Consider the following 10,092-nt stretch of genomic DNA (forward strand, 5'->3'; position numbering starts at 1 on the left):
TCAATCATCATGTGGACATTCATTCATTCATTTTCTAACCGCTTATTCCGTTATCGGGTCGCGGGCCAAGCTGGAGCCAATCCCAGCGGTCAATGGGCGAGAGACGGGGTACACCCTGGACAAGCCGCCAGTCCATCGCAGGGCAACACAGAGACAGACAACCAGCCACACACACACTCACACCAATCAGCCTAAGCTGCATGTGTTTGGTGGTGGGAGGAAGCCGGAGAACCCGGAGAGAACCCACGCAGACACAGGGAGAACATGCAAACTCCTCACAGAAAGGCCACAATTCGGAGATGAACTTGCGACCTACTCGCTGTGAGGCAACAGTGCTTACCACTGCGCCACCGGGTCGCCTCATGTGGGCATAGGTGAGGATTTTGTTTCGTTTAAAACACCATTGCTGAAGCTGGTTAAAAGCACCAATTTATATCAGATATGTCACATCTTGAGGAATCCTCTGTATTTTTACAAATACTAACCGCTCCTGTCTTCCTAGATCCTCCTCCTGCAATCAGTCCTGACGCGCTCATCAGTCCTGACTCTGCTCCTGCCACACCCCTGCCAGATTGCTGTGACCCGTTCCATCATTCCAGCACTGCATTCCTGATCCTGATCCTGATCCTGATTCTGATTCCTGTGTGCTTGCCCTGACTGTTTTTCGGATCCATCTGCCTGCCGCTTTGGACATGGCTGCCTGTATATCCTGATTACCCGGTAATTCTGACTTTGTGTGGAGCATTGTTGCTGATATAATTTCCCTAATGGGATTATTAAAGTATTCTGATTCTGATTTGTCTGCTGGTTTGGGCCAACTAGCTGGTTTTGAATAATAAATCTCTGGATTCCCCTTCTCCTGCCTGTGCCTTCTGGTTCTTGCCTGCCTTGGCCTGTGACAAGATATGCTTTTTAGATGAGGACTAACCCCAACTTGTACAAACACAAGGAGCTAAATTTATTTTTGCCGAAGTGTCTGGGATATGGTGAAAGCTTGCAGGGAAGCTCCATCATCTCACACAACCCCCGTCTCTTGCAGTCTAATCAAATTTGCATCTCTCTGCTTTGCAGCCAATCAGATTAGCGTCTCAGCTCCGTATAGTAATAGCAGCAGGTTTGACCTGCTCTTTTTGTCTGGGGAGTGCACCTAGTGGCAGAGGAGCAGCACGCTGCGTTTCTCTCCCTCTTTGAAGTGATTGAGAAAGGATCTGATCCAGGGAAACTTGCTGCTACACCTCCTCCAGTCTGCTTGGGTTTCTCCTGCAAAGGAAAGCGTAGCTCAAGTGGACATGCTGTCAGATTATGTCTTTGAAAACAGGCCGAGGATGCAAAACCGTCCTCTCTTGTTCCGTCTGTCTGACTCTCCCTCCCTCACACATGCCACAGATTGTAAGAGCTTCCAGTGATGTGGGGCCGACCTTTCCCTTGAATTACTAAACAATACACTGGAGACTGCCTACAAGACACTTGTTCTGTGAGTGTGAGTGGATCACCTTTCAGTACTATTTGTCCATCAAAGGACTTCAAGTGTTCAAGCAGATACCTTTTATGTCATTGCTAAGTTTTTTCAGGGATGCCACAGCCTGCCAAGGAGTTGTGTTTCTGTGTGTCTGTGTCTCTGTCTGTGTGTGTGTGTGTGCGCATGTTCACCGAGAGAGAGAATACATCAGAGATTCTGGGGACCTGAATGTGCAGCCCCGTTAAGAATCCAATGATCCCTCTGAGTTTTTATTTAGAGGGAGAAGAGAGGACTCAACGCATTAGATTGCAGGATACGAGGGGGGGGGGGGGGGGGGGTATCTGTGCTAATGGTTAATATTGAATGGCTTCTTTCTACCCCTACACAGCCGCCTACCTCTCAAAGCTACACTTTTGCCTGTGCGTATTTTACAACATCAATAGTAGCAACGTCATTCGATCACCTATAGTCTTAACACATGCAGAAATCCAAATCTACACCGACTTGAATCAGAAAATGCAGAGAAGGCGACATTGTGCAAACACAGCATTGTATATCATCCTCAGCCTTTTCACTGGGTTTTTATAGTATTACAATAAAGTCGAGTTACAGTGGAAGCAGATACCCCCCTAGCCATCATCGTAAACAGATTTATCCTTCACTGAGCTGATGAGAGCAAAAAGCAGAGGAGAGAGAGGGGGGGGGGGGGGGGGTAGGATAGGGCGAAGGGCTGATGAGCAGGGGACACAGCATTTGTAAAAAAAAAAAAAAAAAAAGTACTTTGAGAGACAGATAAAGCAGCAGAATAGAGGCATGAGTATGGAGGTCAAAACTAGGTGAACGCTATATCATGGGAATATTTAGGAGAAGGAAGAGAACAGTGTGACAGATCAATATGACAATAAGGACAGGACGGCATGGATATGCTGAAGTCGATTGGCTTTAAAAAATACATTGCAAAGAAGATGAACTGACGGCAGAAATTCTTCGAGGAAGCTTTATCAAATCTCTCACACAAGCTCTTTTCAGCATGCAAAACCTCCTTTGTTGGGATACGAAGCCAGTTTTGTCGATTCCCAAGGCCTGCATTACTAAATTCCATCTGTTGCACTAATAAAATAAACAGAGATGCTAGCCTGGCCCTTTCAATATGTACCCCACGGCTTGCAATCAGAAAATTCTAGACACCTTTTAGAATGCTAGCAGCAATAAGACACCTGACAACAATGTATATTAAGGATGCATGTTTAGTTTTGGCACCAAAATCACAATGTGCATTATTTGTGCTGCAGGACAAACATGTACTTCAAAGTAACTTAATCGTGTCACGCTACAGCTTTAGGCTGCTCACTATACTACAGGAAAACATATATGTTCTCATTTCCCCTAATTAGTCCACAAGAGTGACTCTAGGTTGGACCAGTTCCTAATAATCTCTGGGGTGTTTCAACAATTTGCCAAACGAGCTCCATTACTTGTATTACTCCGATTTGTAAATATGCACACAACAACGTTACTTATAAGTACTCAATGATAAACTGTTCACTTTTAAACCAGTAGAGTACCTGGAGTTTGGGCCTGGCATCCAATGCATTATTTTTAAATCTCTACTTTAGTAATAAAGCAATCCATTCTATAAAGAAGTTATAACACCAACATTGTTTTTACTTGTACTTGATGGAATATCAGAAGGAGAAAATCTAAATCACAGTCAAAGGAACACGACTGATAAACAACACAAGGCAGCAATTTGTCTTTGCAGTTTCTGTATTATCTGTCACAGGAGGATGAGGAGAAGAAGCTGTTATCCATCAAGGTCATTAATTAAATAATGCTGTTCAAATTGTCGATGCCTAATTTCATTGTGGATTTAACTGTGTGAATGAGCGCAGCACCGATTCAGGTTTGCTGAAGATCTAAAATGTTACTCTTCTGCATTTATATATTATTTTTTTTGCCGAACCAGCTGCTTCCTCATGTGTTGCCCCGGCCATTTTTTCCGTTTGCTTTATAAAAGGTTGTTGCAGCCAGCAGCGACGAAGCATCAATCCATTACACGTAGTCAAATGGTTTGGGAATGCTGGAATTTTTGTTGCAATGTCTGAGTTGCATAGTTCTGATTCTGAATATAGGACAGGTTGATTTCAAATAGGTTTGTGCGTGCCTTGGTTTGACAAATCTTGTATTCTCTTTTTCAAATGTCAAGTTTCACCTTTGCCTTTCCACCAATAATTCACAGCTCAAGTTGGATTTGTCTGTCTTTTGTTTTGGTCTCAACCCTAACCCGGTTTAGTTTCACTTGGCATGGAGGCTTAAAACAGAGGGCAAACAAATGGGCTGTTGAAGGTGATAAAATATTTTTGCAACAATTGAGGTTTGCAGGCAACAGGGAGGAGATTCTAGGAAATCATTACTCCAAGTCCCTTCTAATTTATTTGCCTTAAACATGTGGCACAATAACCTTTGTTAATAGGAACACATTCAGAGTGTAATCCTGCACTATGGACCGCAAATGAATTTGAAAAAACTCCTCACAGAGCCTTATCTAGGCTTGAGTGACTGTTTAACGAAGACCCGGCCGAATAAGCCTTTGCTCCCTCTGTTGTGTGCACAGACGACCTCTTGCATCCAGAGTGAAGTAAACAATATAAATAATAATAAACACATTGGAGTATTTAGCGGCTGAATGTGCTTTAAGCTTGCAGGAAGTAAATGGGAGCTGGACAGTACAGACGAGGGTTACACTCTAACTAATCCAGAGAGAATGCGAAGCGTAAAATGCAAAGATAAGAATCAGAATAGATTTGATTTTGTGTTATCTGAAAGACTTGCGGATTGGAAATTGATGGCTGTTCCTTTGCAAGAATGGAAACCACATTTGGATTGACTGATAGATTTGCCACGTGTATTCAACTGTAAATGTGGTCATCCTTTATACCCAGGCTCCAACAATTTTTTCGAGGTGTGGAAGAGGGCAATTTAATTAGCCCCTCCCTATCTAGTCCATAGCGAGTGATATGGGACCGGATTCCATTACACAAACTCTTTCTAACTCAGACTGTGGCCTATCTAAACTTCATATCTCTGACAACACTCCATACATCAGCCACAGGCTAATACACTCTCACCCACTGAAAGACCATAAGGCCCGTCTATCGTTCTCATCCACAACGAGTACCTTCCATCTTTTACCCAGACCCTTAATATTGCAATCACTTTCTATGGCGCTCCATGTCAGTAAGACAGTACTACTAATTTTGTGTATTTTAACTATCAGTTTATTCTCAGTTGCTCTTTTTTGTCCTCTTCCACTGCTATGGAAGTCACTGAGCTGAATCTACACCTGGGTCAAAGAATGAATGAGCAAGTTGACAAGGTGCAATGTGTGTTGCCCACCACTAGAATTGAGCAGGCGTTAGCACTGCTCAATTAACTGGTTAACACAAAGAACCAGTTATCTCCAGATTGAGGAGAATTCGTGCTCTTCAGATCTTTATGCTCTCAGCGATTACATAACTAACGAAACTGGATGGTTGCCATTATTATTATTGTTTGGAACTATCTGCACAATGCAGATTTCATACATCAACCTAAGCATTAATGTTGATGTTGGTGTCACGCATCTTTTTGCCATCTAAAATCACATGCTGGTTGGTGTGACGTGACATTGTCATTATTCATTCACTCTAAGCCTAGCCATGCGTCATGCTCTTTTTATTAAAAGGTCAATTGACAAGAATTACAAAAGGAATGAAGCATAGCTGCTACCACTCAGTCGCAGCTAATGTGGATCCGTAACTATAAAGAACAAAGAAGATGGGCAAAAAATATAACTAAAGTAAACAATATCTATAAAAAGTTTGTAACTATAAGCATACCCCAGAGTGAATAAGACTATAAAGCCACGAAATTAACTAAGACATGGGGGGTGTACATTAAAAATGCATAGCTTTTTGTTGACTGAAATAAAGATGTTGCAAGAAAACGTACATAATCAATTAATTTGAAACCATACCCAGTCCTGAATCAAATCAGAATGAGATTTGTCACGTGTCTGTACAGCATTTTTAATGTCCGTTAGCACTTGGCTACACGCGCCCAACAATTTTAAACTTGTACAAACCATATTTTTCCTTTCCCCAGACCATTTCTTTTCATGTCTTTTTTGCTTTACTCTCTTTCTTCCTGTTATTTATACGCCTCCCCCCCTCACATCTCTTATTTTTTCTCTCTTCTCCAGTTCCCAAGTTACTTCTCTCCCTCCCTTTTCTGTTTACCTCCAACCTCACGCGGCTCTCTCCACCACCCTGCATCTCAGTCTCTCTCAGAACATCAAAGATCTGTGTCAGAACCAAAGCTCAGCTCAACACTGGCGTGGCTGACCTTGGATGCTCACTAACAACCCAGGAGAGAGAGAGAGGGAGGCCGATGAAAAGGAAAAAGAGAAAGAGATCACATATGTAAGGAATACTAAGCATGTCTAAGACAGGCATGCTTGAAGTTCTGTTTCCGTGTGGGCCGTTTATTCTAAACTCTGGTGAAGACAGAATTAAAAGTCCAATTTGGCTGCAAACTTCTAAATTCAGCGGCGATGTTGGTTGAAGAAGGCGGTTGTCAACCTCAGCTACACCAAAATAGTAACTCCTCTCTTTACCTGGTTAATGTAGGAAAACACAACCATCAACATCAAACCGTTATGGAGATGCTTCATTACAAAAGACTTTGTGTGCAAATAGCAGTAAAATATCCACTGGATCTCGGTGTATAATTCTGACGTCAGAAGGCCAGAAATAAACTACTACTTCAGTTGCAGTAAAGTAATCAAGGTGTCCCCACTCAGACAACTATCATTTTCAACTCCTATCAATACACCTCTTGTCAGGTCAGTAGATCGTTCACCAGGTCTCCGCTGCTGATTCAGAGCCGTGAGATGATCAGTGTAAAATCCTCTCAGCAGATAGCATCAGAGTCCGTCTGATACCGTTGAGTTACTATTCACCATTATGTATTAAGATTACTGCGATTCTGCATCCACAAAATGTTTTATTTTCTACAGGTCTGAAAATCCAAACATGCATTGAATCTTTATATCTGGTATAGATGTTGCAGCTGATGAAAAAAAAAGTATTTTTTGAGAGACTTTAAAAAAAAGTTATTATGTTAAATGTAAATGCAAATCGCTTCTAAAAGTGCACACTACCATCTGCTGTATTAGAGTGTGAAGACGTTAAGCTTGTCAAGACAATGAAAGGTAAAAGGTATTTGGATTCATATTATTGACTCCAACATGGTTTCATTTCACGATCCTCTGATAGCCACCATCTTATTCTGATGATGATTACTATTAACCGCCTTCTCTACGTCATTGACTGAAAACTCACCCATTCGCATGAAAAGAAGTACGTTTGACTACCTAACTGGCTGCAGGCCTCATCCTTCGTAAACTATAGTTTATAGTATCTGAAGTACAAGTTTTTCTGCAACATAAATTTCCAGAAAGAAGTCATTGGCTTGGTGCTCTGTCCGTCTTGATTAACCAATCCCATTACACATTGCCCAGTCATTACTGACCTGCTCTATTACTGTGGCTCCAACACTGTTCCAGTAGTTTTGTGGTATATTGTGCATTTGCAGTTGCACTGGGCTCAAGTGTTAGGGTTAGGCTGAATGCATTCTATAACATGACAGTTGAAGCGTCATTTGAAAATCTCTTGAAGTTTCAATGTTAAAATGTGTTATTCTTTACAGGGCGATCCAGACTTTGAAAAAACACACCAGAATAAATAAATCAGAATAAAAGATAAAAGCGGTTTCATGGACAAATCAGTGTGCAGCATCCTTTTTATCTTGTGTTGATGACATTGTTTTTGCCCTCTCTCCTCTCCTTCCATTCCTCTTTTCACCCCCTCTGATGTCAGTGACTCCTCATCAGGGACCACATTAAAACTCAGTCAATTATACACACACTCACATTCACGCACACACCTCGCAACAGCCGTCTCTCGATGTCATCTCCAGGCTGAACGCCAGCGTCTCTCTCTCGGTCTCTGTCTTCGTAGTCTTGTCCTCATCTCTCTCATTGTGATCCTGTGGCCTTGTTGGCCCTGGCATTCAATTAAGCTGTCATCTAGATGCATTCCTCTCTCTCCCTCTCTCTCTCTCTCTCTCTCTACATGCACACACACACATTCACACACAGATAGATTTCCTGTCAGGGCTGTTTGAGACCAATCAGACTGTGGTATTGGAGCATGCCCAGATGAGGGATAATTCCCCCCCCCCACACACACACACACACACACACACAAAATCAAGTACTTCCATTTATTAGAGACACATACTGTAGTATCTTACATGAATACACAAACCTATTGCATACCAAATGTTAAACATATTAAAACACAGAAAGACAATAAGCACACAGTCCTCTTCAATAAAGACTGTACTAATATTTACCACCAGTGTTATTGAATTTGATACGTATGTGAATGTATTTATGAGAAAGAAGCGTTTTCTCATGTGTATATGTAGGTGTGTGCGTGTTTACGTGTACTTGCCGGGTTGCCTTCAGGCACAATCACAATGTCACACAACATACTGTAGCTGCGGTACGCCCGGGTCCCACAGGAACTGAAGAGTGCCTTCTCTCTTTCTGTGAAATCAGCAACACAAAAACAAAAGGAGGAGTGACAGAGATGCACGGAATATGACAAAACAGCAAAAGGAATGCGACACAGATAAAGAAAATGGGATCAATACAGAAAGAGAGGGTTGCCAGGTGGCAACATGATGATGGCATGGGCAGAAAGACAGCAATTAAATAGGAAAATATGAATATACAGGAAGCGTGCACGGTACAGTGGAGGAGGAGGAGGAGAGAAGAGGACACAGCACAAGGTGGAGGTGGATCTCCTTTGCACAAAGGAAGCTGTCGGGATCATATGGAGGAGACTGAAAAACAGAGACAAGGGTCCTTCAGCTTTCGCAGAGGATGATTCATCTTTCAATATGGTGCATTCAATGGAACCATAGCATATGACATACTTAATCACTACTCCACCCACCTGCTATTTAGCCAGTGTTGTTGGTGTATTTTATATCGTTGACTCACTGTTACCTATTTGTAATGCTCAAGATGATGACAGAAGACTCGCCTCTATTGAAACAGGCCTAACCAAACACTGAATCCAAATCCCACTGAGACATGTGCAACATTAGATAGCCGAGACGGGGTTCTCCAAATGCTAAAGAATCCCCACCCTCCCACCCAAAAGAAATAATACAAATCAGTCATTCAACCTCATTGGATTAAAGATTCGTACATTCATTTCTTATATAATTGTGGCATATGGGGGAAATCCTTTGCTGCATATCACAAGTGGTTACTATGCAAAATTGGAAACAAGGCTGAGTTCTGAAAATAATCAATCCAGTCGACCAATCACAAACCAGGCGTTTTCAGGAAGTGACCTTGCAAAAGGCAAAAACAAAGAATGGACAAATGTAATGCAGCTAAACATGAGAAAAAATACGTTTTCAACATTAATGCATGAAAATCTATTCGAGAAGACCCTCCAAAGAAAAGTATGAACCTTAAAATGAGCATGATATGTCACACCGACACCCCCCACCATACCCCCCCAGGGGGAAGAATATCAGTGTGTGAATTCTGCACCAGGAAGGTTGGGAGAGAACGTGCACCACCTCTCTTTTTACCATGAAGGAAACACTGAATTTCAAATAAAAAATATTGAAGCAGCAACAGAACTTGACCTGAAATACTAAAATAGTTTTTTTTTCACCTGAAGCATTTCTGCTCCCGTCACTAGCCAGCATGAGCTGCCAGTGTAAATATCAGTAATTGAGGCTGCTTGCTGCTATTTGCTTGGTTGTGCTGCTTCACGGTTCACTAACTCCTAATACTGTGCAATAGAAAATGGTTTCAGTGATGAAGCAGTCTGCAATGGGCCTTATTTTACAACCTACGTAGAAAGTAACTGGTTATTATACAGTAATACATGACTGGAAATGGGTCTGGCATCATCAATGTGTTGCTATTTCTAAATATAAAAAATAATTTCTCACTGATCCGAAGCCAGTAGGATAGATTGGAATAAAATCTTAGGGAGGAAATGTGGGGAAGCAAGAGTACCCATTCCTCTCCTCCCTCTTCCCCCACAGCCACAGACCTGTACATGGATGTCATCAGCGACAACGATGAGGCAGCCTACAGTGAGGACGTGCAGCATCCGACAGCTTGGTGCAATGACAATAATCTGCTACTCAAGACCAGCAAGACAAAGGAGCTCATCATCGACTTCAGACGTCCGTTGGGACCCACGTCACTGAGGACCTCTCCTGGATCACCAACACCGCCAGCCTGGTCAAGAAGGTTGACCAACATCCACAGAGTGGAAAAGCGGTAGAAAATGAATGAATTCTCAATTAAATAGATACCTGTGTTTCTGCTCTATGTAGTTAAAATGTCACTTTTCATTCTATTGTGAAATCCACTGTACAAGGAAAAATAAATAGCTTTAATCTTATCTCTCAGTGACTCCAAAAAAACTGAGGTCCTACTCCTACATAAACACATTCTGGAGGCCTGACTAACTACTAAAATGTATTCATGA

General features: G+C 42.1%; 1 protein-coding gene across 1 annotated transcript in view; it reads left to right on the forward strand.

The window, feature by feature from the left end:
- Positions 1-9,885, forward strand: part of LOC137907920 (chemokine-like protein TAFA-2) — a 104,853-nt gene extending 94,968 nt beyond the window's left edge. The window contains exon 4 of the mRNA XM_068752285.1: positions 9,641-9,885. Within this exon, the coding sequence (XP_068608386.1) occupies positions 9,641-9,885 (245 nt within the window). The remainder of the gene's footprint in view (positions 1-9,640) is intronic.
- Positions 9,886-10,092: the final 207 nt, after the last annotated feature.

Source organism: Brachionichthys hirsutus, chromosome 2 (assembly GCF_040956055.1).
Source record: "Brachionichthys hirsutus isolate HB-005 chromosome 2, CSIRO-AGI_Bhir_v1, whole genome shotgun sequence".
Taxonomy (NCBI): domain Eukaryota; kingdom Metazoa; phylum Chordata; class Actinopteri; order Lophiiformes; family Brachionichthyidae; genus Brachionichthys; species Brachionichthys hirsutus.